Raw genomic sequence first — 27,152 nt, forward strand, 5'->3', positions numbered from 1 at the left:
TCTGCTGGAACAAGGGGCAGTGAGCCCAGGCATGGAGGCAGCAGGAAAAGACACCAGAACAGACACACAATGGCAGAGTTTATTGTAGCAAGAATCGACCCTGCAGGAGGGTTCCCCTGGTCCCAAGTCCCGGCGGTAGGTGGGCTGTGGGGTCCAAACATGGCACACTGCCACTTCACTGACAGCTCCTGGGCCTGACCTTGCAGGCAGGCCTCAGTGACAGCCGGTGCCGTCAGGAAGGCTGAGACCTGAGGGTCTCCCAGGCAGGACCCGTGCCCAGCCCTTCCCAGCAGGCCCTTGCTGGTCCAGCACCCTCCATGGTGCTGCAGGGGAGGGGGAGATGAGGCAAGGGAGCCCTCCGTGTCTCCACGCACTCCAGAACAGGTCCCCAAGGTCCTCATGGTCAGTGGTGTGTGCCCTGGCTCCAGGAGTCAGAATAAAACCTTCCAGCCAAAACCTAGACGGGGGCACCCATGGGGGTCATGGGCAAGGGCACACAGGCCGTGGTGCAGCTGCACGCATCCACCTGGGTGTAGCTGTGCTGGATGGCTGTTCCATTGGGACACAGCAAGGTCACGGCCAACTGGTGGGTCCTGCTCTCCTGGCAGCAACTGCAGTGGTGCTGCATAGTCTGGGCCTCCATGGAGTACCTGGGAGCAGTACAGCTGATGAGGCAGCCCCTTTGTCCACCATGTGATGAGGGCCTCTCAGACCCTATTCTGTCACCATAGTCCCCTTCCTGAGCCCACTTCTCCCCTGGTGACCCTGACTGACCCCACCTCTGGATACCTCTGTCTCTGAACACTTGCCCCTGGCCTCCAGCCACCTGAGAGAGCCACCTTCTTCTGCCCTCTAGCCACTCCTGCACATAGCAGGCCACAACTTGGTGTCCAGAGCTAAGGCACCTGGTGCCCATGTGGCACAGCCCAGGATCTGCACAGATGGACATGGGGAGGGCTCTGTAGGAGCCAGCATCCAGGCCGAGGGCCCTGGAGCCTGGGCAGGGAGGCCAGGCACCCACTCACTTGGACACTCCAGGGCAGGTACCCTCGCAGAAGGTGACAGTGACCACAGCTTCACAGCCCTGGTGCTGCAGGATGGTCATCTTGGCATGGACTTGGCAGGCATCTGGGCAGGTGACAGACAGTGCTGAATCTTCAGACACTCGTTGAGACCCAGCTGGGTGCTGTCCACCCTCAAGGCAGGAGTACCACCCCCTGCCCCCATAACCTGAGGCTCAGGTGGGCTCAGGGTATTAGGATCCCACTGCTACCCAGAGGAGAAAAATGTACAACTTCCAGCAGGCACCCTGGGTGGGGATTGGACAGGCTGGGTAGGAAAGTGCCTCAGTTTACCCTCTGCCTCTTCACAGGTGTAGCAGCAGCCAGTTCTCCTGAGGATCCCCTGTAGGGCCAAGGACAAGGGTAGAGCTAGAGGTGGAACTGGGGCCCAGGGTGGGATCCTGGGGTGAGGACTGTAGGGCCTGTGAGCTCTGCAGGAAATAGGCGGGATCTTGCTAGGCGGGATTCCCAACACACCCTGCAGAGGGACACGTCTGGACAGAGTGTGGGTTGTGGCATCAGCACAGGGACCCCGTTCTGGATCTTGCAGTGGTACTCGGTGCAGTTGTCCACATGACTGTTGATCCAGATCTGATTGGTCTGGAATGCAAGGTGAAGGCAGAGGCTGCTCGGCACCAGCTCAGGGCCAGCCCAGTGGGCTCCTAGGCAGGCTCCACCCCCTCACCTGCAGCATCTGGCCCTCCGGAGTGAAGCAGGCATCTGGCACGCAGTTCCCACAGCACTGCCCGTCCGTGCTGAAGTGCACAAAGCCCTGGGGCACAGGACGTAGGTCAGTCTCCCTCAGCCCAGCCTGCCCACCAGCCCATGTCCCAGGGCCCAGGGCCACTTCTCTTCCCCAAAGTCCAGCTCCTCCAGCACTGCCTCTGTCCACTGCTGCCTCCCAGAACCTGACCCCGGCCAGGGAGTCCTCGCCCCACTCAAGGAGGGTGGGCAGCTGTGTGCACCTGGGAGCAGGGGTCGCAGGTGTCCTCCTCACACTGTACGACCAGCTCCTGGCTGGCCCCGAAGAGGCAGGTGCATGTGTGGCAGGGAATGACTGCTGAGAAGGTTGTACCGACCTACAGAGGACATGGGGTGGCCTCAAGGGCACTGGATGCTGGCTGTGCCTTGCTGAGAGTCCCCAAGGCTGGCCAAGCCATCGCAGTGTGGGGCCCAGCCCTGAAGGGCTTTCAGCAGCCAGTGCAGCCTGTGTCCCAGCCAGGGCCCACAGCTTGTGCTTGGACGGGATGTGCAGACCCGAGTGGACACTTGGACCTGGGGCTCCCCCGCCCCAGCCGCCCTGCCTGGCTGAACCCTTACCCCGTAGAGCTTGCCATCATACTCGCACAGCTTGGGCTCTGCAAGGCAAGGGGACCGAGCGTAGCAGTGAGGCCGGCCAAGTCCCTCCACACCTGGAGCCTACCGGGCCCACCCCACCCCACCCAGCCCTCCCCGCTCACTGCAGTGGAAGGTGGGGCAGCAGTGGCCTTCCTCCTGGACCAGCTCCTGGTCTGGGGGACAAGTGGACAGGGCCTGGCGGCAAGTGGTCACGTTGCAGACTGCAGAGATATGGGGCCTGTCAGAGTGCTGCCCGCTGGCCTGGGATCTGCCCCCTCCTCCCCCAGATCTGGAAGAGCCAGTTTCCAGTGCATTTTTCCTTGAAGGCTGGTGTACTCTGTCACCCGTGGCCCCCAGGTCCCCGGGCCTCATGCTTAGATAGAAATCAGAAGCACTGTGACCCGCCCCCTGATCCAGCAGGACAGGCTGCCTCTTCTTCCCCCACTTTCTCTGCTTACCACACAGCATCTCAGGGCAGCAGGGGTTGTTGGCCTGTGGCCTGCTCACAATCACAAAGCCATCCTGGTCACACTGTGGGGCAGGCCCCTGGGCCTCACACTGTATTGGTGTGCACTGCACCGACATGGAGGTTGCGTCACACACGCAGGCCTGGCAGTCACTGACCCATCGCTGGCCGGGCTGGAACACACACAGGGCGGGTCTGAGGGCCTCAGCAGCACAGCGTGAGGAGGGCTGGAAGGACAGCCCCATCCCGTGGGTGCACCCCTCCCCTTCCCTTCTCGGCCCAAGTAAGGCAGCACTACTCACAAACTTGGGGAGTCCATCTGGCCCCACACAAGCTGCAGGGAGAGAAGACGAATGGTCACAGGTATTAGAGCAGCGGGCTGGCAGGGAGGGGTCAAAGGGACAGAAACCTCCAGATCCTGGAGAACTCGGGGTATGAGGCTGACAAGAGGCAGGGGTTGGGGCAGGGACGGAGAACTTGGCTCCCAGTGGGCCTCATGGTGGTGATGTGGGGCAGTGGGCCCAGGAAGACAGGCAGGACCTTGGCCTCACTGTGACCACTGCTGCCCTGTCTGGATCAGGGCTCTGGTTATGCAAAGGGTGCTTACGGCATTCTGGCACACAGATGTCCTGGTGTGAGCTGAAGAGGAGCTGACCCTCAGGGCAGAAACAGCCCTCAGCCAGCCCCCCACTCAGGGGGCTCTGGTTCCTGCAGGGCCAGGAGAGTGAGCCTCTGAACCAAAGCAGGCTGCCTGAGGGTAGTCAGGCTTGGGCATGACTGGCCCAGGAGCTGGTGGCCCCGGGTTTGGGGCTGCACCCAGTCTGATCCTCTAGGCCTGACCAACCCTTGGCACAGCTCCTCCTGCAGAGGTGCTCCTGCCCCGCTTACCTGGAGTTGCAGGAGGCTGGCTGCACCGGGCCACATGACTGGTACACCTTGGTGGCTGGGCAGGGGAGCTCTGTAGGCACAGAGATGGGGTCAGGGAGGCACCCCACAGTTGGGAGGCAGTGCCCCAAGGCTGTCCTGCTTACCGCATAGCCCACTGGTAGCATTGCGCCAGTCTGTGCACACGCCCCGGGCTCGGCAGAGGGCTGCATAGACTGCCAGGCTCTGACAAAGCACCTCCGGGGGGCTGGCCTGGCAGTGATCACTGGCGCAGCTGCTGAAGAAGGAGTCGGGCGGGACGAAGGCATGGCACTCGGCAAAGACCCTGGGGGTGGTCAGGGCCGGCCTCAGTGCTCAGCAGCAGACTCACCGCCAGGGACACCCTGGACCCATCCTGGCCCTGAGAAGAGGACTCACGGGCTCAGCAGCAGCTCACAGAGTGGTCCTGGCGAGCACAGGGTGGAGGTGGTAGCTGTGGAAATGCTGGGAGCTGGGGGCCAGGGGCTGGCACTCGGGGGCGGGCCGGGTGGTGGCCTGCAGTCCTCTCTGCTGCTGTCGGGCACCTGCCAGGATGGGGCCATGTGCCCGCAGGTGGGGGCCATAGTGCCACCCGGCAGGCGGCAGTCGTCACTCTGGCTGTTGGTGCAGGTGCCTGGAGAGTGGGCAGGTCACTGAGGAATCCGGGGAGCCTCGGTCCACAGCAGCCCTGCCTGGGGGCCCAGGGCAGGGGGCACTCACCACACTGGCCCTCTGTGTTGTGGCTGAAGTGGCTGTAGGGCAGCCAGACCTGGAAGGTGCTCCTGGTGAAGGCAACGCTCATGCTGATGGCTGGGATGTCGACACGCATGCTGGTGGCCACTGTCACAGACACGCTCACACCGTTCTTGCTGAAGCCCCCACTCACTTGAACGCCATCAAACAGGACCTGGGTGTGCCAGGGACCCATAACCAGGGCAGGCCAGCACAGAAGAGGCTGCTCAGGGCTCTGCCTTGAGCATGCTCTCAGCTTGGTTTCCCTTCGGGGCGTCTGTTCCCCCGGCTTCTCCACACCTGCCCCGTACCCCTTTGAGCTCACCAGACTCTCCTCTGTTCCACTGGTGCCAGTGGTGGTGGTGAGAATGATCTCCATGGCCTCATAGAGCACTTGCAGGGCACGGGGACAGCTGGTGCCGCTGACCGTGGCCCTGCAGTAGTGGCTGTGGAGGAGGATGCTCAGGTTCCCGTAGCGCGGGCGGATCTCTCTCACCAGGATGTAGGTGCAGTTGCCCAGGAAAGAGTAGGTCGTGCCATCAAACGTGGAGTAGTGCCTGTGCCCCCACCCGCTGCAGGCACCTGTGGGACACCACTGGCTGAAGCCCCTTCCTGGCCTCTCACCACCCCATGCCATCGCCCTCCACAGGGGCCACATGAACCCCCAGGCCTAAGTTGCCTCATTGGCAAAATGGGTGTCACAGCTCAATTGTCATCCCCCAAATCTGTGTCTGCCTTGGACCTGGGAATGTCACCATGCAGATGATGGGGAGGGACTGTTCTGAATGACCTAGGTGGTCCTCAACTCTTAATTCCTAAAGAGACAGAGAAGGTGAGACATGGGAGGAGGCTGCAAGCAATCAGGGCAGGGGTGGAGAGGCCAGGGTGCCCAGGGCCCTGGACTGAGCCTGTAGCCACACGCCGGAGTCTTGGACACCTGGCTCTGGGACTGTGACCGGGAGCTGCCTGAGCTCCCCCCATGGCTTTGCCCCCTCCCCTGAACTCACACTCGCACTCGTAGTGGGTATGACAGGGCCGGCTCTCCGCCCACACTTTGACAGGCAGGTGTTTGTTCACACAGGTCACATTGGCCACGGGCTCTGGAGGCAGCAGGACCACCTGGTTGTTGCCTTCGCACCTGGCCACTGTGCAGTTGTCCAGGGTCCAGGACTCATTCACCTGGGTAGGGAGAGGTGAGTATTCTCCTAGGTGCTTGAGGGCCCCAACCTGGCCCCCAGCGAGGTCCCTATAACCTCATCTGGTGTGCCTTGCCCTAACTACCAGGGATGCCCAGTCACACCAAGGGACCAGCCAGGGCACACAGACATCAGCAGCCCTGGCCAGACCTCAAATGCTGTGCCCACAGCAGGGGAGGTGGCGGACAACTGGACCCACCTGTCGGGGAGGGATGGCGTTGTCACAGCCAGGGGGTGGGGAGGGTGACACCGGCGTGGAGGACACTGGTGGAGAGGATGTGGGGCAGGTACCCTGGGAGCGGGTGATGTCACAGTGTTGGTTGCAGATGGCAGAGAAGTGGCACCCGGCTCTGTCAGTCTTATTATAGATGACGTCCCCTGTGGAAGAGAAAGCTGTCATAGGACAGAGCTACAGCCCAGGGGACAGGCAGGCCAGTGGCAGGGACAGCAGGCAAGGCTCACAGGGATGACAGAGAGGGTGGGAGGGCTTTGTGCCCAGACAGACAGATGCAGGCACACAGGATGCGGTAGGGCAGTGCAGGTCCACCTACTCACCAGGTGAAAACAGCTGTCCAAATGCTCGGCAGAAGCAGGGCAAAGGAGAGAAGTGTGGGCTAGAGAGGACAGTGGGTCTGAGCGTGGTGAGATTCGAGGAGGGGGCCACTGACACACTGAAGGTCAGTGGGCTGCTGGTGGGGACCAACGGGCTGGCGACAGTCCCTGGGGTGGAGGAAAGAGGCGTGAAGGAGCCCGTAGTCATGGGCAAGGTGGCTGTGGTGGTTAGCTCTGCGGTGCTCCAGGCCAGTGGTGGGGCTGTGCTGGAGCTGCTGGCCAGGGGTGAGGTGACTGTGGGCATGGTGGCTGAGGTGCTCAGCGCTGGGCTGGTGCCTGGGGACCCTGGAGTACTGTGAAGGCGAGTGGTTGTGGGAGCAGTCCTGGATGTGGCAGTGGTCAGGGTCCCAGAAGTCTGCAGCCCTGAGGTATGTGGAAGGTGGGTGGTGGATGCTGGCAGCGTAGGGAGACTCCTGGGGATCGTGGGGATGCTGGTGCTGGTGTGGGTTGTGGTCTTGGTAGAGAGTCCTGGCTCAGTCCATCTGCTGGTGGCTGAGGGGACAGGGACCTCGGTGTGGGGCCCAGGGGATGGTGTGGAGGCAGTGGTTGAGGTGCCAGGGCAGTGGCTGCGGTCACAACAGAGCACACGTACATTGTAGTTAAAGCACACAGTGAAGTTGCCTGTCTGGTTTTCGTTTCTGCAGGTCAGGCCGTTCTGCAGGCTACAGTCCACCACCTGCCCAATCTGGTCGATGCTCACCTCTGGGTACCTCTCTGCCCGGCACTCGATCTTCTCAGGTGCTGGGCACAGGGTGCCACCTGCGGCCCTGATGTATTCGTAGGTCTCCATGTCCCCATGTGGGACTCCCGATGTGGGGTGGTCCACATCGAACCACTCTGTCCACTGGCACCTGGGCTCACAGCTTGTCGTGCCCTGGCTGGTGGTAGCCTCAGTCGTGGTGCCCACCTGTGTCGTGTGTGTGCTGACCTCGGTGTGGAATGTGGATGGCCCAAGAATGGATGTCGTTTGCATCAGGCTCGTGGTCAGGGATCCTGTGGGGATGGTGCCAGCGGTGCCTGTCAGGATTCCTGTTTCAGGCCTGGCTGGTGACGTCCATGAGGTCCCAGGGACCAGCGTGGAAGGCCCAGAGGAGCCCAAGGTGCTGTGAGGCCTCGTGGTGGTGCGCAGCGTAGTGTGTGTGGGGACAGATGTGAACCCTCCATGGCTGGTGGTTGCAGTGGAGCCTGGAGATGTGGTGGGACTGCTAGTGCTTGCTGTCATGAGGGTGCCCACAGAGCTGGTGGCTGCTGTGGTGCTGGCTGGCCTGCTCGTGGGCTGAAAGGAGGGGACCTGCGTGTGCATGGTCACTGTGCCCACAGAGGTAGCTGTGCCCTGTGTGGTTTTGTGCGGCACGGTGCTGACCATCACTAGGGTGGTGCTGGGTGTCCCTAGAGTGGTGGTCAGTGATGTAGTGGTGGCTGTCCCCGGTGTAATGGTGTATGGAGTGGTGGCCATCCCCAGAATGGTGGTGGCCGTGCCCTGTGTAGTGGTGTGTGGTGTGGTGGTGGCTGTCCCCTGTGTAGTTGTGTGTGGTGTGGTGGTGACTGTCCCCAGTGTGGTGGTGGCTGTCCCCTGTGTAGTGGTGTGTGGTGTGGTGGTGGCTGTCCCCTGTGTAGTGGTGTGTGGTGTGGTGGTGGCTGTCCCCTGGGGAGTGGTGTGTGGTACGGTGGTGGCTGTCCCCATGGTGGTGGTGGCTGTGCCCTGTGTAGTGGTGTGTGGTGTGGTGGTGGCTGTCCCCTGTGTAGTGGTGTGTGGTGTGGTGGTGGCCGTCCCCTGTGTAGTGGTGTGTGGTGTGGTGGTGGCCGTCCCCTGTGTAGTGGTGTGTGGTGTGGTGGTGGCTGTCCCCATGGTGGTGGTAGCTGTGCCCTGTGTGGTGGTGTGTGGTGTGGTGGTGGCTGTCCCCTGTGTAGTGGTGTGTGGTGTGGTGGTGGCCGTCCCCTGTGTAGTGGTGTGTGGTGTGGTGGTGGCTGTCCCCATGGTGGTGGTGGCTGTGCCCTGTGTGGTGGTGTGTGGTGTGGTGGTGGCCGTCCCCTGTGTAGTGGTGTGTGGTGTGGTGGTGGCTGTGCCCATGGTGGTGCTGGTCATCACCTGAGTAGTGGTGTGTGGTATGGTGGTGGCTGTCCCCCGAGTGGTGGTGGCTGTCCCCTGTGTAGTGGGGTGTGGTGTGGTAGTGGCTGTCCCCTGTGTAGTGGTGTGTGGTGTGGTGGTGGCTGTCCCCATGGTGGTGGTGGCTGTGCCCTGTGTGGTGGTGTGTGGTGTGGTGGTGGCTGTGCCCTGTGTGGTGGTGTGTGGTGTGGTGGTGGCCGTCCCCTGTGTAGTGGTGTGTGGTGTGGTGGTGGCTGTGCCCATGGTGGTGCTGGTCATCACCTGAGTAGTGGTGTGTGGTATGGTGGTGGCTGTCCCCCGAGTGGTGGTAGCTGTGCCCTGTGTGGTGGTGTGTGGTGTGGTGGTGGCTGTCCCCTGTGTGGTGGTGTGTGGTGTGGTGGTGGCCGTCCCCTGTGTAGTGGTGTGTGGTGTGGTGGTGGCTGTCCCCATGGTGGTGGTAGCTGTGCCCTGTGTGGTGGGGTGTGGTGTGGTGGTGGCCGTCCCCTGTGTAGTGGTGTGTGGTGTGGTGATGGCCGTCCGCTGTGTAGTGGTGTGTGGTGTGGTGGCCGTCCCCTGTGTAGTGGTGTGTGTCGTGGAGATGGCCGTCCCCATGGTGGTGGTGGCTGTGCCCTGTGTAATGGTGTGTGGCGTGGTGGTGGCCGTCCCCGTGGTGGTGGTGGCTGTGCCCTGTGTAGTGGGGTGTGGCGTGGTGGTAGCTGTCTCCATGGTGGATGTGGCCGTCACCAGCCCCATCGCTGGTGTGCTGGTGGTGGAGCCCCTGCAGTGGCTGGTTTGGTCACAGCACAGCACACGCACCCTGTAGTTGTAGCACATCTGGAATGGTTCCATCTGCTCCCAGTTGTAGCACACAAAGCCAAAGCTGAGGTTGCAGTGCACGTGCTGTTGCAGCTCCTCGAGGGTCTTCAAAGGGTCCATCTTAGCCCGGCACTCGATGTCCTGTGGCTGAGGGCAGAGATTGCCACCTGCAGCCCTGATCTTGTCATAGGTCTCCACGTCACTCCCAGTGATATTGGATGAGGGGTAGTCCACGTCGAACCACTCTGTCCACTGGCATCTGGTCTCACAGCTTGTCATGCCCTGGCTAGTGGTAGCCTCAGTTGTGGTACCCGCCTGTGTCTCTGTCATGCGTGTGCTGACTTCGGTATGGAGTGTGGGTGGCCCAAGGATAGATGTCGTTTGCACCAGGCTTGTGATCAGGGATCCTGTGGGGATGGTGCCAGTGGTGCCCGTCAGGACTCCTGTTTCAGGCCTGGCTGGTGACGTCCATGAGGTCCCAGGGACCAGCATGGAAGGCCCAGAGGAGCCCAAGGTGCTGTGAGGCCTCGTGGTGGTGCGCAGCGTAGTGTGTGTGGGGACAGATGTGAACCCTCCATGGCTGGTGGTTGCAGTGGAGCCTGTGCTTGCTGTCACAAGGGTGCCTATAGGGCTGGTGGCTGCTGTGGTGCTGGCTGGCCTGCTCGTGGGCTGAAAGGAGGGGACCTGCGTGGGCATGGTCATTGTACCCAGGGAGGTAGCTGTGCCCTGTGTAGTTTTAGGTGGTGTGGTGGTGGCCGTCACCAAGGTAGTTATGGCTGTCCTAAAGTTAGTGTTGGCAGTCTCTGAGGTGGTGGCAGTTGAGGTGGTGGTCGCCATCCCTTGTGAAATAGTGTGCAGTGTAGTGGTAGCCATCCTGAGGGTGGTGCTGGACATCCCCTGTGTAGTGGTATATGATGTGGTGGTGGTGGTGGCCGTGCCCTGTGGAGTGGTGTGTGGTGTGGTGGTGGCTGTCCCCAGGGTGGTTGTGGCCATGCCCTGTGTAGTGGTGTGTGGTATAGTGGTGGCTGTCCCCTGTGGAGTGGTGTGTGGTGTGGTGGTTGCTGTCATTTTGATGGTGGTGACTGTCCCCTGTGTGGTAGCGTGTGGTGTGGTGGTGGCTGTCCCCCAGGCAGTGGTGGCTGTCCCTTGTGTAGTGGTGTATGGTGTGATAGTGGCTGTTCCTTGAGTAGTGGTGTGTGGTGTGGTTGTGACTATCCCTTGAGTAATAGTGTGTGGTATGATTCTGGGTGTCCCTTGAGTAGTGATGTGTGTTGTGGTGGTGGCTGTCCCTTGAGTAGTGATGTGTGGTGTGGTGGTGGCTGTCCCTTGAGTAGTGGTATGTGGTGTGGTGGTGGCTGTCCCTTGAGTAGTGGTGTGTGGTGTGGTGGTGGCTGTCCCTTGAGTAGTGGTGTGTGGTGTGGTGGTGGCTGTCCCTTGAGTAGTGGTTTGTGGTGTGTTGGTGGCTGTCCCTTGAGTAGTGGTGTGTGGTGTGTTGGTGGCTGTCCCTTGAGTAGTGGTGTGTGGTGTGTTGGTGGCTGTCCCTTTAGTGGTGTGTTGTATGTTGGTGGATGTCCCTTTAGTAGTGTGTTGTATGTTGGTGGCTGTCCCTTTAGTGGTGTGTGGTGTGGTGGTGGCTGTCCCTTGAGTAGTGGTTTGTGGTGTGGTGGTGGTTGTCCCTTGAGTAGAAGTATGTGATATGGTGGTGGCTGTCCCTTGAGTAGAAGTGTATGATATGGTGGTGGCTGTCCCTTGAGTAGTGGTGTGTGGTGTAGTGGTGGCTGTCCCTTGAGTAGTAGTGTGTGATATGGTGGTGGCTGTCCCTTGAGTAGTTTGTGGTGTGGTGGTGGTTGTCCCTTGAGTAGAAGTGTGTGATATGGTGGTGGCTGTCCCTTGAGTAGTGGTGTGTGGTGTAGTGGTGGCTGTCCCTTGAGTAGTGGTGTGTGGTGTGGTGGTGGCTGTCCCTTGAGTAGTTTGTGGTGTGGTGGTGGCTGTCCCTTGAGTAGAAGTGTGTGATATGGTGGTGGCTGTCCCTTGAGTAGTGGTGTGTGATGTGGTGGCTGTCCCTTGAGTAGTGGTTTGTGGTGTGGCGGTGGTTGTCCCTTGAGTAGAAGTGTGTGATATGGTGGTGGCTGTCCCTTGAGTAGTGGTGTGTGGTGTGGTGGTGGCTGTCCCTTGAGTAGTGGTGTGTGGTGTGGTGGTGGCTGTCCCTTGAGTAGTGGTTTGTGGTGTGGCGGTGGTTGTCCCTTGAGTAGAAGTGTGTGATATGGTGGTGGCTGTCCCTTGAGTAGTGGTGTGTGGTGTACTGGTGGCTGTCCCCAGAGTGGTGGTAGATGTGCCGTGGGTAGTTGTGTGTGTCGTGGTGGTGGCCGTCCCCATGGTGGTGGTGACTGTCCCCTGTGTGTGTGGTGTGGTGGTGACTGTCCCCTGTATAGTGGTGTGTGGTGTGGTGTTGGCTGTCCCTTGAGTAGTGGTGTGTGGTGTGGTGGTGACTATCCCTTGAGTAGTGGCGTGTAGTGTGGTGGTGACTGTCTCCTGTGTAGTGGTATGAGGTGTGGTGGTGGCTATCCCTTGAGTAGAAGTGTGTGATATGGTGGTGGCTGTCCCTTGAGTAGTGGTGTGTGGTGCAGTGGTGGCGGTCCCCATGGTGGTGGTGGCTGTGCCCTGTTTAGTGGTGTGTGGCATAGTGGTGGCCATCCCCGTGTTGGTGGCAGCTGTCCCCTGTGTAGTAGTGGGTGGCGTAGTCGTGGCTGTCCCCATGGTGGTGGTGGCCGTCCCCTGTGTAGTGGTGTGTGGTGTACTGGTGGCTGTCCCCAGAGTAGTGGTGGACATGCCCTGTGTAGTGGTGTGTGGTATGGTGGTGGCCGTCCCCATGGTGGTGGTGGCCATCGCCTGTGTAGTGGTGTGTGGTATACTGGTGGCTGTCCCCAGAGTGGTGGTAGATGTGCTGTGGGTAGTTGTGTGTGTCGTGGTTGTGGCCGTCCCCATGATGGTGGTGACTGTGGTATGTGGTGTGGTGGTGTCTGGCCCCTGTGTAGTGGTGTGTGGTGTGGTGGTGGCCATCCTCTGTGTAGTGGCGTGTGGTGTACTGGTGGCTGTCCCCAGAGTAGTGGTGGACGTGCCCTGTGTAGTGGTGTGTGGCATGGTGGTGGCCTTTCCCATGGTGGTGGTAGCTGTGCCCTGGGTAGTGGTATGTGACATAGTGGTGGCTGTCCCCTGTGTAGTGGTATGTGGTATGGTGGTGGCTGTCCCTGTGGTGGTGGTGGCTGTCCCCTGTGTAGTGGTGTGTGGCGTGGTGGCCATCCCCGTGATGGTAGTGGCCATCCCCTGGGTAGTGTTATGTAGTGTGATGGTGGCTGTCCCCATGGTGGTGGTGGCCGTCGCCTGTGTAGTAGTGTGTGGCGTGGTGGTGGCTGTCTCTGTGGTGGAGGTGGTCGTTGCCAGCCTTGTCACCGATGTGCTGGTGGTGGAGCCCCTGCAGTGGCTGGTTTGGTCACAGCACAGCACACGCACCCTGTAGTTGTAGCACATCTGGAATGGTTCCATCTGCTCCCAGTTGTAGCACACAAAGCCAAAGCTGAGGTTGCAGTGCACGTGCTGTTGCAGCTCCTCGAGGGTCTTCAAAGGGTCCATCTTAGCCCGGCACTCGATGTCCTGTGGCTGAGGGCAGAGATTGCCACCTGCAGCCCTGATCTTGTCATAGGTCTCCACGTCACTCCCAGTGATGTTGGATGAGGGGTAGTCCACGTCGAACCACTCTGTCCACTGGCACCTGGGCTCACATATGGTGGTGCTGGGAGCCCTGCTGCTGACCTCATGGGTTTGTAGTGAGGCTGATGAGCGGGACCCAGTCTGAAAGGTGACCTCTGTGATTGGCAGAGAGCTTGGTCCTGTGGACAAAGTGATCTCCCTTGTGAAGGAGGTCACAGTGGGAGTGGACAGTGTCCCGGGAGTAGTGAGGACAGGTGTGGATGTGTTGGGTGCCAGGGAGAAGCCGCAGGGCCTGTGGTCACAGCACAGGACCCGCAGCTCATAGTTGTGGCAGTGTGGGGGACTCTGCTCGCTGTTCAGGCAGATCAGGCCATAGGCTGGGTCGCAGTATACCTTCTGGTGCAGGTCCTGCATGGCCAACTCTGGGAACTTCTGTGCCCGGCACTCAATGTCGACAGGTGCCAGGCACACAGGGTACCCCTTCTCCTTCAGGGTCACAAGTGTCTCAAACTCCCCGCCTGTCGTGTTGGACTCTGGTTGACTCCCATCAAACCAAGGGGACCAGTGGCAGATCTCTCGGATGCACACAGTGGACATGGTGGGCTCATAGCCTGCACAGGTGGGATAGGCCACTCAGGCTCCTCTGGCCCTCACCCCACACAGGAGTGGGGCAGGGGTTACCCAGGGCTGGCCCAAGGCCTGCTTGGGCTGTTTCTCTCTGAAAGACCCAGCCTGGTTTAGTCTGCGGAGCACAGCTGGACAAGGGAATAATGCCATAGGTGAGAAAGCATCTGGGAACGTTTTAGGCCCCTGGCACAGCCCCACCCAGTCACTGTGCTGAGGGAGCCCCATGGCAGGCAGGGCTCAGGGCCAGGATGAGGCCCAGCCCAGGAAGCAGGTGGGTGAGTGGGACCAGGTGAAGCCAGGCACTTGCTCTACACGCCCCTGCATCTTCCCTTTCCCAAGTGTGGCCGCGCTTCCCCCGGAGGTGCACCTGCCTACCTGTTGTAGAGAGGGCAGCAGAGGTGGTGGTGAAGGTAAACGGCACTGTGGTCGGTGTCCCAGGACACTCTGTGACCCTGCGGATTAGGGTCCCATTGTCTCCACAGATGGCAGTCAAGCAGGCACCAAGGCCATCAGTGGTGTTGTAGATAGTGTCCCCATAGCTGTAGATCCGGTCCTCGTAGGTACATGTGCAGGCTGGGGACAGCAAGGACCATCTCACTCAAGGCTCCAGCCTCAGCCCTCAGCCCCAGCCCCCAGCCCCTCCTTACCCTCAAGGCTGTGATCACACTGGAGGCCACTTGGGGTGCAGCGACTGGAGGAACAAGACACTGAGGGCCTGTGCAGCCCAGCCCCCACCCTGCCACTTGGCCGCCCGCCACCTGCCCAACCCTCACCAACGCTGGCAGTTCTCAGCTGTAGGGATCAGTGTGTCGATGTCATAGTAGTTCCCATCCTGGTCATAGCAGCCGCACTGGGCCACACACTTCATCTGGTCCTCGCTAAAGTAGGGCTGGCTGCGTGGGCACTTGGGGTAGCAACCTGGGGTGGTGTGGGGGTCACTGGGCCTGAAGCCCTCTTGGGACAGGGCTGAGCAGCCCAGTGACACCCTTCCCGCTTCACAGCAGGGACATTTCCCTGGGTGCACCCTCACCTTCAAGGCCAGGCAGGTCCACTAGGCAGCGGCCACTGGGGTTCCGGCAAGTGCGCAGGCAGGGTGCCCCACAGGGCTGATAGTGCCACTCACACTCACCAGTGGGATTGTAGTAGTCACAGAAGAGTGCTGGGCACAGAGGGCAGAGGCTCAGTGGGTACCTGCCAGGCCCCCTCACCAGTGTGTCACCCAAGGGTTCCTTTCCCCACACTTGGGGCCCTCCGCCTGGGCATCCACCATCTAGGTTCCCACCCTCGGGCCACCTTGTTTGGGAGCTGCCTTCTGGACCACACAGGCTGACAGTGCACACGCACGCGGGCACACAGTGCTTGTCTAAGTGTGGCCATGCACCTGTCAGCCCCAGCCACTCAGCCCTTCAGCACCACGGACAGAGCCCCACTCACGGCAGATGTCAGGCGTCCTCCAGGACACACACACACCCACGTCATGGCAGGCCTGGGCATAGGCAGCCACGGCGGTGCAGAAGCACTCGCAGTCACCCCCTGAGTCGCAGGCGCATGCATCACTCACGCAGGCCTCATAGTACTTGGTAGAGTCGACCTGGAGTGTGGGATAGAGGTTTGGAAAGCTATGGTCCACCTGGTCAGAGTTGCTGAGTTTGGGCGGTCCTCGGGGCAGCTGTAGGCCAAGCCCCCACACTGGTAGTCTGATTTCTCTGATCCCCAGGCAGTGAATGCCTCGGTGTGGCCTGAGCAGTAGCTGTCCCTAGCACTGAGGTCCTTGTTCACCTATCTACCTGCCCAGAACCCACCTGTCCACCTCCACCTGCCTGCCTGCCTACCTGCCTGCTTGGCCAGGTCTGCCTGTGTGCCTACTTACCTGTCAACTTGTCCATCTGCCAACCTGTTCAGCTGCCTCTCCACCTCTCTTCCCACCTCCCTTTCCAGCTGCCACCCATCCACCATGTATCGGCCCACCTGCCCACCTGCTCACCTGTGAACATGTACTTGCCCCTTGGATTCTCGTATCACTGAGTCTTATTGTGTGGGTGACTCAATCACTGTAGCCTGGTTTCCCCTCTACCTGTGTGCCTGACCCCTCTGCTCCTGCTTGCCAGGATCTGTATCACTCTGCCTTTCATTGGCTGAGTCCCCTTCTGCTCCTCATTGCTCCTTGGTGCAGAGCCCCTCCCCACCCTGAACCTTGCTTCTGAAGGTAAGCTCCCTGCTGGGTCTGTCCCTGTTCACAGCAGTGAGGCTGGCACCCAGGACATGCCCTGTCACAGGCCCCAGCCGAAGTGCCGTGGGGAAGTTGTGGGAGCCTGACTTCCAGACCCTGAATGCCCCCAACATGGGTGGCTACCTATCTGTCCTCGTGAATGGGCAGAGCCCTGGCCCAGGCTGCTCCTGGGGGACATAGCTCAGAGGGCACCCCATTCTCATTCTGCTACATGGCAGCCTCTGCAGTTGAAGTCAACTGTCAGGCTACACGGGACCTTCTCAAACGGTGCATGAGGCAGCCAGGGCATGCTGGCCACTTGCTCCAGGGATATGTGTGGGAGGGGTGGGTTCACAGTTCGGGGAAAGGATTGTGAGCACCAGCTGGTCCTTCACGAGCTACCCCTCTTATCCTGACCTAGGAAGCCAGTGGACCTCAGTGGACCTTTGCTAAGGTTTAGGATATGGCTTTTAGAGCCTCTCCTGCAGGCTGATCACCTCCCCTGGGAGCCCCACTGACTCTCTGTCCATGCTGTGGGGCCATCAGTCAGCTTTGTGCCAGAGACAGGGGCCACAGGCACCTGCCTGGTGGGAGGTCCAGACGCCCCGGGAACAAAAAGCAGCTGCCAACCCCACTGGCCCTGCCTGTCAATCCAGAGCCCTGGACATCTCTGGGCCCCACCTGGGAGTGGCAGGCGGCGAAAGTGGCGCTGTTGATGATGCTGCACTGCTTCTGGGCCCAGGACCTGCGGTATGGATTGGCCGTGCAGGGGTCCTTGGGTGCCAGGGCGTCCGGGCAGGAGGGTGACAGCTTCCAGCTGTTCCCGAACTCCAGCGTGTCGCTCACCACAGCCTGGCTGCGTGTGGTCAGGTCGTTGACAGCGTTGTCGTCGAAGTTCCCACACAGGCCACAGACCCTACCCTGCAGGAGAAGGGAGACGTGGAGCCAGGCAGCAGGGTGGAGGAGCCTTCAGAGCCTGACCAGGAACAGCAGCACCCTGTGAACTTCCAGAGGGGGATGGGTATGAAGGGGAGCTGGCCGGGCACATGGCCACTCCTGCCCCCTGGAGGGCCCTTTGCCATTGCGAGGTCAATGGGCAGGACGGCTCACTTAGCTGTGTGCCAGTGCTCCCCTTGGTCAGCATGGGTTCCACGCTCTCAGAGTCCCCCGCAGGGTTCACCTTGTAACTCTGCGGCAGCCAGATGAACACACTGGTCTTCCGGTCCCAGGACACGGCCATCCCACTGCGGGTCTCAATGACCAGGAAGATGCCCATGTAGCGGATCTTGTAGGGCAGGCTGTTGCCGGGTCCCCTTTTCACCACCTTGAAGCCCCCTTCATGGAGGATCAGCTCGTAGCTCTGCAGACAGAGGCACACGGGGCAGGAGGAGCTGGGCCTGGAGCTGCCAGCCCCGGTGGGGCTCCAGAAGCTCAGGGCTGGTGGTGGGAGGGGTGTGGCCAGAGGCAGGCAGGATGTGCTGGGAGTAGGGAAGGCCTCGTGCTGTAGGGGAGCCTCCAAGGCTTGCATGACCCAACCCTCCCTGTGGGGGCACCACTCTGCCTTGTGAACGCTGTCATCTGTGGCTGGACACAGGTGCCACAGACGTAGTGAGGGGAGCCGTGGCCTGAGAGCTCTGTCCACACAGCCCAGGATGTGACCTCAGGAGAAGTGGGACCATCCTGAATGACCTGGGCAGCCTTAAACCCAGTGACAGAGAGAGGGTTGACACAGAGGAGGCAGCCAATAGGATAGAGGCAGGAGGTGGAGGGTTATGACCGCTGGCTGGGTGCCTGGAACCCCTGACTGGGCCTGTCCGAGATGTGGCCTGCCAGCTTGAGTCCTGGAGCCCCAGCCTCAGGACAGATCCATGGAGGCCTCTGTGGCCTGGGAGAGGGAAATGGTCCCCACACTACGTGTGCACCCCACCTCAACGAAGATCTTGATGGCCTTGGAGCAGGTTGTCCCAGTAGTTCCACAGGGAACATTCTCAGTGACCACGCGGAAGGTCCCATTGGTGCTGGCAGAGCCTCCACAGTAGTCCTGGAGCAGGTAGAGATGATGCAATACTGTCATAGGCCAAGGGAGCCAGCCTGGGGTGGTAGCTGTGTGAGGGGCCACGCACCTGGGCCAGTGTGTACTCGCAGCTGCCGTCGAAGCTATATCGTTCACCATCGAAGGTGATGAAGTGGCCATCGCCGTAGGCCACACAGGTGCCCAGGCAGGGCCGGTTGCTGCACTCCCAGCGGCGGTTCCTGCAGGTGCTGGGGAAGGCAGTCATGGTCACCTCAGAGACCCCTGTGCCGACTGTCACGTGGGGCTGCAGGCCAGCACTGGGGCCACACTATGCTCCTGTGGAGCCTCCCTGCCCTGACCCGAAGCCCGAGACACACCAGGTGTTGCAGCCCACACGAATGGTCTCCCCAGGCCGGTAGCTGGCCTCGTTGTGCACGCAGGGACAGTCCTCCTCAGCCACGCAGCCCCCGCTTCCATCAGACACCAGCCCCAGGGGGCAGACGCAGCCTGAGATGCAGTGCCTGCTGAACTGTGGGACACAGCTGGTCAAGACCGAGTGTGGTGAGCTTGCTGGCTCCCCCAAGGTCATGGACCCGACCAGGGGACACTGCCCATCCTGGGAGTGCTAGGTGGAGGCCACATAAGCACAAGGGTCAGGGAGCCCCACAGTCACCACCTGCAGCAGCACAGGGGTAATGGGGCCCAGGAGCTGAAGGGCCACACCCTCTCCCCACAAGCTGGGGGCCCAGCACTCACGCATTCCACATCCAGTGTGTGGCAGCTTCGGAGGCACTCAGCCCCAGGGCTGCCGACTGAGGAGTTGCTGCAGTCAAGGTACACCATGGGCGCCACACACCCTGGGGGACAAGGCACAGAGCATGTCACAGGCCAGGCAGAGACCCGCCCAGCACCATGAGCCCTGGTGCCCAGCCCCCCTCACCATGCCTGGGCAGGTGGAGGATACCTGGGCTCCTCTGCAGCAGGGTTCCCAGGCAGCTCAGCTTCCCACTCTCACATGAGCTGCAAAAGAGGGCGCACAGCACTGCACACAGCGTCCCCGCCTCACCAGGCTGGGATGGTGCAGCTGCTGGGGTCTCTGCCAGCACCAGTCTGCAAAGGCTCTTGGGGGCAGGAGGCAGGTGGACTCAGGCTTGGGTCTGATTCTTAGCTCTGGCTGCCCTTGGAAGCTTCCCCATCCCCCAAAGACCGGGTGCTCAAGGCTTGGCCTCACTGGGGTGCACTAGGGAGACTGTTAGGAGATGGGCCCAGCCTCTCCCCAGTCTCTTCTCTACTTCCCCGCCATGGGATGCGCAGTTTTGCAAGCACAGCAGCCAATGGACTGGAACCTCCAAGGTGGGACCTCCTCAAGGCCAATGTGGAGTGGAAGCAGGGGCACCGTCTGCTGAGCAGCTGGGAGCTGGGGGCAGAAGCCTTGGAGGGTAACCCCCACCCCACTGTGGCCCCAGGACCACAGTTTTGGCCTCCTCCCTGAGGTCTGCTGCCATGGTGCCCCCACAGAAAGCTCTGGTGAGGAAGATCCGCCTCAGAGAACCCACTGGCTGGGAGTGGGAGGCCAGCAGGAGCATGGCCTGGAACCCTGGCCTCCTTACCACACCACACCGTCATCCTGTACAACCTCCCGGGGTGCCACCACACTGCCACGGAAGTAGCAGGGGCACTCATGGGCTGGCACACAGGCTCCCGCCTCATCCAGGAAGGTGCCTGCAGGGCACGTGCAGCCATCCACGGGCACAAAGGACACACCACAGGTGATGTCGGCCTCACTTAGGCCACGGCAGGTGGGCTGGCAGGTGTCCACCACATACGCATAGCTCTGGGTCTTGGGGCAGCTGCTCATGTATTTGGCTGCAGGGTGGGGGCAGAGAGAATGATGCAGGCTGCAAGGCTCGCAGAGAGGGAAGCGCCACAGCCGCTGCCCTCCAGGGTCCCTGAGATGCCCACCCAACCAGCCCACAGGGCACTCACTGCAGACGCCATCCCGCCAGCCTCGGAGCAGCACGCCCTTGGTGGCGCAGGCATGCACATAGGAGGACAGTGCGGCACACAGGCAGTCCTCACTCCTCTCGCAGTTGCAGGTGTCAAACATGCAGTTCTGGGGACGGGCGACACGTCAGGGACCCCCAGGACCCAGGACCATGCCTATCATCCATCCCATCCCTGCCAAAGACAGAAAGCACCAGAAGGGGGCAGCCCTGGTAGCTGTGCTTGCTGTTAAGGACACAGTGGTGCCCCAGGAGAGGGGATAGCAGGGAGAGGGGAAGCAGAGGCTTGGGGCAGAGACCCAAGGAGTGGTGGGAAGACAGGAGGCCAGAGAGGTTGTGTCCCGGAGGGGGCCCCACAGGACAAGGACAGGTAGAGCTCTGACCACACGGGTTGGGAGGGTGGGTGAGGTGGGGAGGGGCGACTGAGACAGCAGCAGCTGGAGAGGTAGGGTCCACCCGTGGGGTGGGCTTGGAGATACAGTGGGGTCTGTATCTGGAGACCCTGGTGCATTCAGGGCTTTGGCTTCCAGGAACGTGGCCCAGAGCCACCTGCTATGGGTTGAATTGTGTCCCTGCAAAGGCTGGCTGGGGATGGACCCAGTGCTGTGGCTGGAGCCTCACTGGGAAGAGTTTTGCAGACAGAACTGAGATGAGAGGAGGCCGTGAGGAGGGCCCTAGTGCGGTAAGTGGTGTCCTCACATGAGGGATGCCAGGACATGGACACAAGGCAGCCACCCGAAGGCCAGGGCAAGAGGGGCCTCCCCAGGCGCCTCCCATCCATGCTCAAACTGCAGGGCTCCCACACGATCCCTGTCAGGTCCTCACCGAGTGGAAGGGTACAGGGTTCACGGTGGAGTGGCAGGCAGAGAAGGCCCCAGCAGGGTCGGTCAGCAGCGAGCACCAGTGCTGGGCATAGTTCTCTGCAGACGAACACATAGCACTGCCCTCCTGCCCTGAGCTCCTCTGCCCCTGCTCAGGAGCTGGGGCCCTGCTCCCTCTTAGCCCTGGCCCAGGGGAGAGGGGTACCGTTCTCCACGCTGAGCGAGCAGGGGTTCTCGAAGCTGTTCTTGGCATTGGGGCAGGAGGCCTGGGTCTTCCAGGTGTTGGCGAAGGCAGCGCCTGTGCCCTCTACCACCCCGCTCAGGGCCGTGAAGTCATCAGCCTGGTTCTGGTTGAAGTTTCCGCACAGGCCTGGGCCAGGCCAGAGCCATCAGTGGCCTCCTGGCTGCCTGCAGTATCTGAGGCGGCCTCCCCATCCCTGTCCACCACTCATCCCCTAGGGCCGCCCTGGAGTCTCACCGCACATCTGGCTGTGGTATTCTGGGTCCAGTATAACATGCACCTGCATGATAGGCACCAGCTGCACCTGCAGCTGCAGACCGAGCCCCGTCTGCACCAGGATGAAGAAGGATGTGGGCTTGAAGATGGTGATATTGGCTGTGGAAGAGGACATGGCTAAGGGGATCAGTGGTCCCCATCACTACCCACAGCAACCAGGGTCGGGACCCTGTCACCCCATTTCTCAACTAAGCAACCAGTCCCTGGGCCACTCTGGAACGAGACTACCAAGAGCCGGCCAGGTTGGACCCAGCTGGGCTCTGGGGCCACTTGCCTGCCCTGCGGGTGTCCACCTCACCTAGCCAGTAGGGGCCACATACCTGCCGACACAGGCAGCTGGGTGTAGATGGAGTTCATGAACACAGCGCCACTGGCCTGGACATGGATGGCCTGGGGAGCAGAGGGATAGGCTGGGGTCAGTGCCCACTGTCCACTCAGAAGGCGCAGCAAAAGACTACCCAAACCTGCCCTGAGGAAAGGGTTGCCCTTGCCCTGGGGCTCCCTGCCTCTGCCACTCCCAGGCCTGTGGCACAGGGTGCAGGGCAGTGCACTCTCACCGTGTCCCCGCCATTGAGGCTGAGTGTCACCGCCTTGAGACAGTTCTCGGTGTCCGTCAGACCACACTTCTGAAGCTCCACCAGCACGGTGAAGGGGCTGTCTGCGGCGCATCTCTGTTGGAAGCCAGGCTTCATGGGCTAGTGCAGGGTGGGTGCAGCCCCCAGGGTGCTGCTGGTCCCCAGGTTTGGGCTTCCTTCTCCGCACTGGCCTGTCCAATGATGGCTGCCAGGGCCCCCCTGGGCAGAACGGGCCTCACCTTGGACAGGACGTAGCTGCAGTCACCGTGTATGTCATAGAGCTTCTCATCGTAGGTGGAAATGTGGGACCCACCTTGCACAGAGCAGGTGCCGGGGCATGGCCATTCCTGGCACTGCCACAGCCCCCCAGAGCAGGTGCTGCGGGGAGACCATGAGCAGGAGGGATGTGAGACCAGGGGTCCCCTCCCCCACAGACCCCTGAGGTTGGGGCCCTACCAGGAGCTGCAACTGGTGTTGAAGGAGGTCCCAGGAACAAAGGTGCGGCCGCCATGCATGCAGGGACACTGAGCCAGGGGCAGACAGCCGGCATGTGTGATGTCATCCAGCACCGTGCCTGGGTGGGAGCGGGTGATGAGCACGACACAGGCCAGCTGCCCAGCACATAGGGATCTTGCCTCAAAGGAGACCCCAGCTAGGGCTCTACCCTGCTGGGGCCCAGTGTCTGGGTGAGCACTGTGCTCTGCTGGCCTAGTGTCCCCTAGTCCCGGGACTGTGACACCTGTCTGCCTCTCTCAGGAAGCACCCCCCTTGCTTTCTATGGTCAGTGTCCACCTGCCCTGGACCCTTAGGTGAGACCCATCCTGGGCAGGGGCAGGGCTGGAGGTGAGGCACAGGGTATGGGGCCTGCCTGGGGGGCAGAAGCAGCCGTCCACGCAGTGGTCCTCGCACAACTGGGAGCGATGGGGGTTGGAGCAGGTGTCAGTGCAGGGCGAGCCGCACTCCTGGTACTGCATGCCGGATGAGCACGTCTGGGCTGCTGAGGGAAGTAGAGCTCAGCCCTGCCTTGAAAACCCTGCCCTGCCACATTCCTACCCACCGCTTCCCCATGATCCTGAGGTCCCCAAGGCCAGTGTTGGGCTAGGCTTCTCCCTGCACACCTGAGGCCATGGCAGTCCTGGGAGGCTCTGGCCAGCACCCACACAGATCCTGGGGGCCACATCCTCCCTCTAGGCCCATAGGCCCCAGCATCTCCAGGCCCTGGGCCTCACTCATGGCTCTCCCCGAATCCTCTCTTCACCCACTTTTGCTGTGGCCCCTGAGTGCCCCTGAGCCTGTGTCCCAGCCACACACCAGGCCTCCATGTGACCCTGGCCCAGGCCCTGTGGGAGCACTCACGGCAAAGCTGGGGGCCCCTCCAGTTCTGTGGCTGGCCCCCACTGTGGGCACACTGGCGAGAGTATTCAGCGAAGGTGGCACAGGGACATGTGGGACAGCGGCACAGGTCCTGGACGCAGGCAGCCACATATATGCTGGCATCCACTAGCCCATTGCACTCGGAGAAAGCAGGGCCAAGCAGGATTCGGCGGCAAAAGTCCTCCTGAGGGCATTGGGAAGGCTGGGCACTCTCTGATCCCTGGGCAGGTGGCCATGTGCCTGTGTGGGGACCCTGCCCCTCACAGACCAGGCCCTATTCCACCTTAGATTTCCTTCCACAGACCCACCCATCACCTACTCCTCCTTCCATCCATACAACCACCCACCCATTGATCTACTCATCCACCCATCCATTCATCCACACAACCCACCTTCCATCCACTCACCCAGCCATTCATCCAGCCACACCACTACCAACCATTCACTCATCCCACAACCACCGCTCATTCACTCATCTATCCATCCACACAACTACCCACCCACACATACCCACATACCGATGCACATACCTACTCATCTATTCACCCAACCATCCATCCACCCACTCCCCCATTCATCTGCCCACCCATTCACACATCTATATATCCATCTATATACCCACCTATCCATCCATCCATTCATCCATCCATTCATCTGTCCATCTGTCTGTCCATCCATCCATCATCCTTCTATCCACCTGTGGTTCCTCCTGACTCTGAATCACTGAGCTCAGAACTTTGCTTGGTTCTGGAGTGTGGCCCAGGACAATGGACTCTCACACGCAGGCTTCAGGACATGCCTTCCCATGTTTGAGTACACAGGAAATGCAGACCCTGGGTGAACCTGGGGTCCACCCCCGGTGGTGGCTCAGAAAAAGGGGAGGCAGAGGCACCTGTCTGCCTCAGGAGGCCCTAGCACCATCTGCCTGGGACAAATGTGCTCCTGCCCAGGACCCCAGCTGGCTGTGTGGGGCTGCAGCCCAGGTTTCCTTTATGATTTAGGGGTCAGGGATTCTGCTCGTTTGGGAGCCCCTGGAGCTTCAGGGCAGCGTCCTCCCCACTTCCTCAAGGGCTGCTTGCTCCAGCTCCCCATGTGCCCCGCGGTGCCACTCATTTCAAGCATAGCTGCCTCGGTGTGCAAGGTAGAACTCCCCACAGGGGTGTCCTGCTTCCTACACTGCCCCCTCAGCTGGACCCCAGCGAGCAGGGGTCTTTCCTCAATGACTTGAGGGCTGGGAATGCTCTCTGCCCACCGGGGACATCTCTTGGGCCTCAGCTGGACTGTCCTTGCCCTACATCAGTTGCCCTCAGGCTCCTGCTGACTCCACACCCCAGGGTGTGCTCACCCCGTCCGTGCAGTTGTCGGGTAGCGAAGGCAGCGGGTCCTGGCACAGCTCCATGGGACCATCAAGCTTCTGCAGATTCCCAAACTGGAACGGGCTCAGCCTGGCATCTGCCAGGGAGAAGGCTCCGCATGGGAGGCTCTCCAGCTCCGGAGGCTGGGTCCCACCCCGCCCAGCAGTGCCCCTCCCTCCCCCCTTTCCTCCACCACCCGCTCAGCCCCTGACCCTGGCCCCTCACTGTGCACGTAGAACTCGCTGACATCCGGAAGCCCATTGAAGTCTCCACACAGCCCGCAGGTCTGGTTGGTGAACTTGGGGTCCAGCTCCAGCTGGGGGCAGGCAAGGCAGCTCCAGCCTCAGGCCTCTGCCCTGGCTCCACAGCCCCCTAATTTGGGCCTGGAGGTTCTCTCCCACCCCGGGGTCCCCTGAGGCCAGGCATCCTCACCAGAGCACTGTCCTCTCCATTCCACAGGAAGGTCAGGACCAGCCGGACATTGACTTTCACATAGTCACTGCTCTGCTCCACCAGGAGGCCAGCACGGCTGTAGGGCAGGTCCTCCCTAGGGGAGTGCAAGGTCAGGACCAGGCTGCCTCACAGCTCTGGGCACTGCCCTAGGTGCAGGGCTGGGCCACTCACCGCTGCCCGTTGACCAGGACAGAGCCGTTGGACATCTCCAGCACCAGCCCATGGGTCTTGAGCACGACTCGGGTGATGGTGGGCCTGGCACCCATGAGGCTGCGGCGCAGTTGCACGTTGAAGTCCTCGTAGGCAGCACCGCAGTGTGCGGAGAACACGTAGTTGCAGAGGCCAGGGAAGCGGAAGACGGCGCCATCAAAGGTCTTGTAGTGGAAGTCGCCCCAGGTGCTGCAGATGCGCCCGGTGTGCGCCGGGTTCAAGGCTGCAGGGAGCTAGGAAGTAGGCGACTGCCAAGCACCCCTATTTCCTGCCCAGCTCCCTTGGGCAACCACCTGAGACCAGGTGCCCCATTGCCCTGCTTTGCTCCCCCAGCGCTTGACTCCCCCAAGACCCCAACCCATCCCTGGCCCTCCCATAGGTCCCAGGGCTGCTGGCCTCCTGGGTGGTCAACAGATGCCACTAGGGGGCACTGGCCCTGGCCAGGGTTGCCCAGTGCCCATAGGTACCATCCTTACCCCTAGGCCCGGCAGAGCCCTGCCCCCAGCTGGCGGAGGCCACATCCTACTTACGGCTCACATTGGGGAAGACAGCGAGGGGTGGGATGAAGGTCAGGTGCCCGGCAGACGAGGACATGGGATAGGCTGCGAACAGGGCCAGGTCACTCTGGGGATAAGGCTGGGGAGACCATTCTCTAACCTTGCTGTATGAGTCCCCCCTCCGGCCATCGAGGCCTAAGACAAAAGACAGGGCTGTCTGGCTCCTTTTAGCCCCTCCAGACCCTCCTGGGCACTCCTCATCTGCTGACCCACTCTGGCCCATGAGCTCTGCCCTGCATGTTGGTCTCCCTGGGAGCCTGACCCGTCTGGCACCCAGCACTGTCTCCAAGTGGAGGCCAAGGAGACCCACCCTACCTGCCTACCACCATCTACCCTGGCACCATGTGCAGTGAACACTGTGTCCCCTGGACTGAGCTCCATAGGGATCTGGATCTCTGCAGGGAAAGGGGTGGGAGTCAGCAAGGCCTGAGTCATGATGGCCACCTGACCATGACCACCAGCACACTCCTTACAAGGCTGGAGTCCTCCCTGGCCTGACATGACAACCCTACCGGCTCTCCTGGTCTGCAAGTGTGGGGCAGCCTTCTCATCCTCCAAGGGACAGAGAAGAGGTACCCACCATTCAAGGAAGAAAACAGAATCAGGAAGCAGCCTGGTCCCAGAATGCAGCCACCCAGGGTGTTCAGCCCCCTTCCCTGTTCCTCGGAGGACAAAGGCCAGCTTTGTTGGACACGGTGGGAGGTTCCCAGGAATTACTTAGCAGAAACCCAAGATCAGAACCAGCCCAGAGCTGGAAGTGGGAGTTGGGTGGGCCGCACGAGGCACCAGCACAGGGAGGGCACCTAAGGTGTTCTCCCCTCTGCCACCCTGGCCCCAGCCTGAGAGAGGCAGCACCACCCTCTCGTCAGAGGGACGGCTTCTCTGCAGCACCTACGGCTCTGCAATGGCCTTCTGAGGCTGACACCCAGGCTCTGCGTGCAGCCTGCTCGCCTAGCGCTGTGGGCAGCTCACTTCCTGTTTGCCTTTCCCACCATGGCCTGCTGACATTGGAAACCACAGGGCCCGTTCATCCCTCCTCTCCAGCCCTGCTTGACTGCATTTCTCAGAGGTACAGCAGCTTCTGTGTCCCCCCGGCCTGATCCTGTGGACCCTGACCCTGACAAGGGTTTTGGCAGTGCAGTGGCTCCCCCACTGCAGGCCACTCTTCCATCTCTGGTCCTGGGTTCTGCTCCCGCTTCTGGTGCCCTTCGTGCTCTGGAGACATTAAGGCCTCACTGCCCAGCTAGTGCTGGGACAGCTCATCGCACCCTCCAGGCCTCGGGTAACCAGGCCCAGGCCACAAGGCCTGGAAGAGCCCGAGATGGGGGAGCGTGGCCAAGCCCCACGGCTGGCCTCCAGATTGAGCAGCAGGCAGGGGCTCCAAGGAAGGGAGTGTGGGGACAACACCCCCTCACCACACCCTTCACAAATGGAGGGGTCTCAGGCTGGGTTTCCACCTGTCCAGCCCAAGACAGTAGTGCCACTCACAAGGGCTGTGCAGCCCCAAGGTCTGAGATGC

The 27,152-nt window shown here is 61.2% G+C and overlaps 1 protein-coding gene across 1 annotated transcript; it reads right to left on the minus strand.

Moving 5' to 3' along the window:
• Muc5b (mucin 5B, oligomeric mucus/gel-forming) lies at positions 1-25,670 on the minus strand. Its single transcript, XM_063249779.1, has 47 exons — positions 25,607-25,670; positions 25,038-25,299; positions 24,846-24,960; positions 24,639-24,729; positions 24,404-24,510; positions 23,041-23,242; positions 22,553-22,678; positions 22,141-22,258; positions 21,924-22,062; positions 21,667-21,780; positions 21,430-21,499; positions 21,071-21,208; positions 20,798-20,962; positions 20,597-20,691; positions 19,755-19,881; positions 19,379-19,634; positions 18,733-18,788; positions 18,525-18,625; positions 18,146-18,297; positions 17,878-18,016; positions 17,682-17,795; positions 16,935-17,114; positions 16,436-16,675; positions 14,980-15,136; positions 14,576-14,704; positions 14,319-14,463; positions 14,193-14,236; positions 13,913-14,118; positions 6,252-13,521; positions 5,896-6,074; positions 5,508-5,679; positions 4,826-5,082; positions 4,489-4,675; positions 4,168-4,402; positions 3,897-4,075; positions 3,754-3,823; positions 3,473-3,573; positions 3,168-3,199; positions 2,858-3,038; positions 2,522-2,620; positions 2,382-2,419; positions 2,027-2,140; positions 1,747-1,833; positions 1,539-1,661; positions 1,356-1,404; positions 1,026-1,128; positions 1-650 (listed from the first exon to the last, which is right to left on the minus strand). Exons 1-47 carry the CDS (start codon positions 25,668-25,670, stop codon positions 458-460), a joined length of 13,521 nt encoding a protein of 4,506 aa, XP_063105849.1. The 3' UTR covers positions 1-457.
• Positions 25,671-27,152: the final 1,482 nt, after the last annotated feature.

This window comes from Cavia porcellus, unplaced genomic scaffold, assembly GCF_034190915.1.
Source record: "Cavia porcellus strain 051 isolate PalLab524CR breed Dunkin Hartley unplaced genomic scaffold, mCavPor4.1 scaffold_6, whole genome shotgun sequence".
Classification (NCBI taxonomy): Eukaryota; Metazoa; Chordata; class Mammalia; order Rodentia; family Caviidae; genus Cavia; species Cavia porcellus.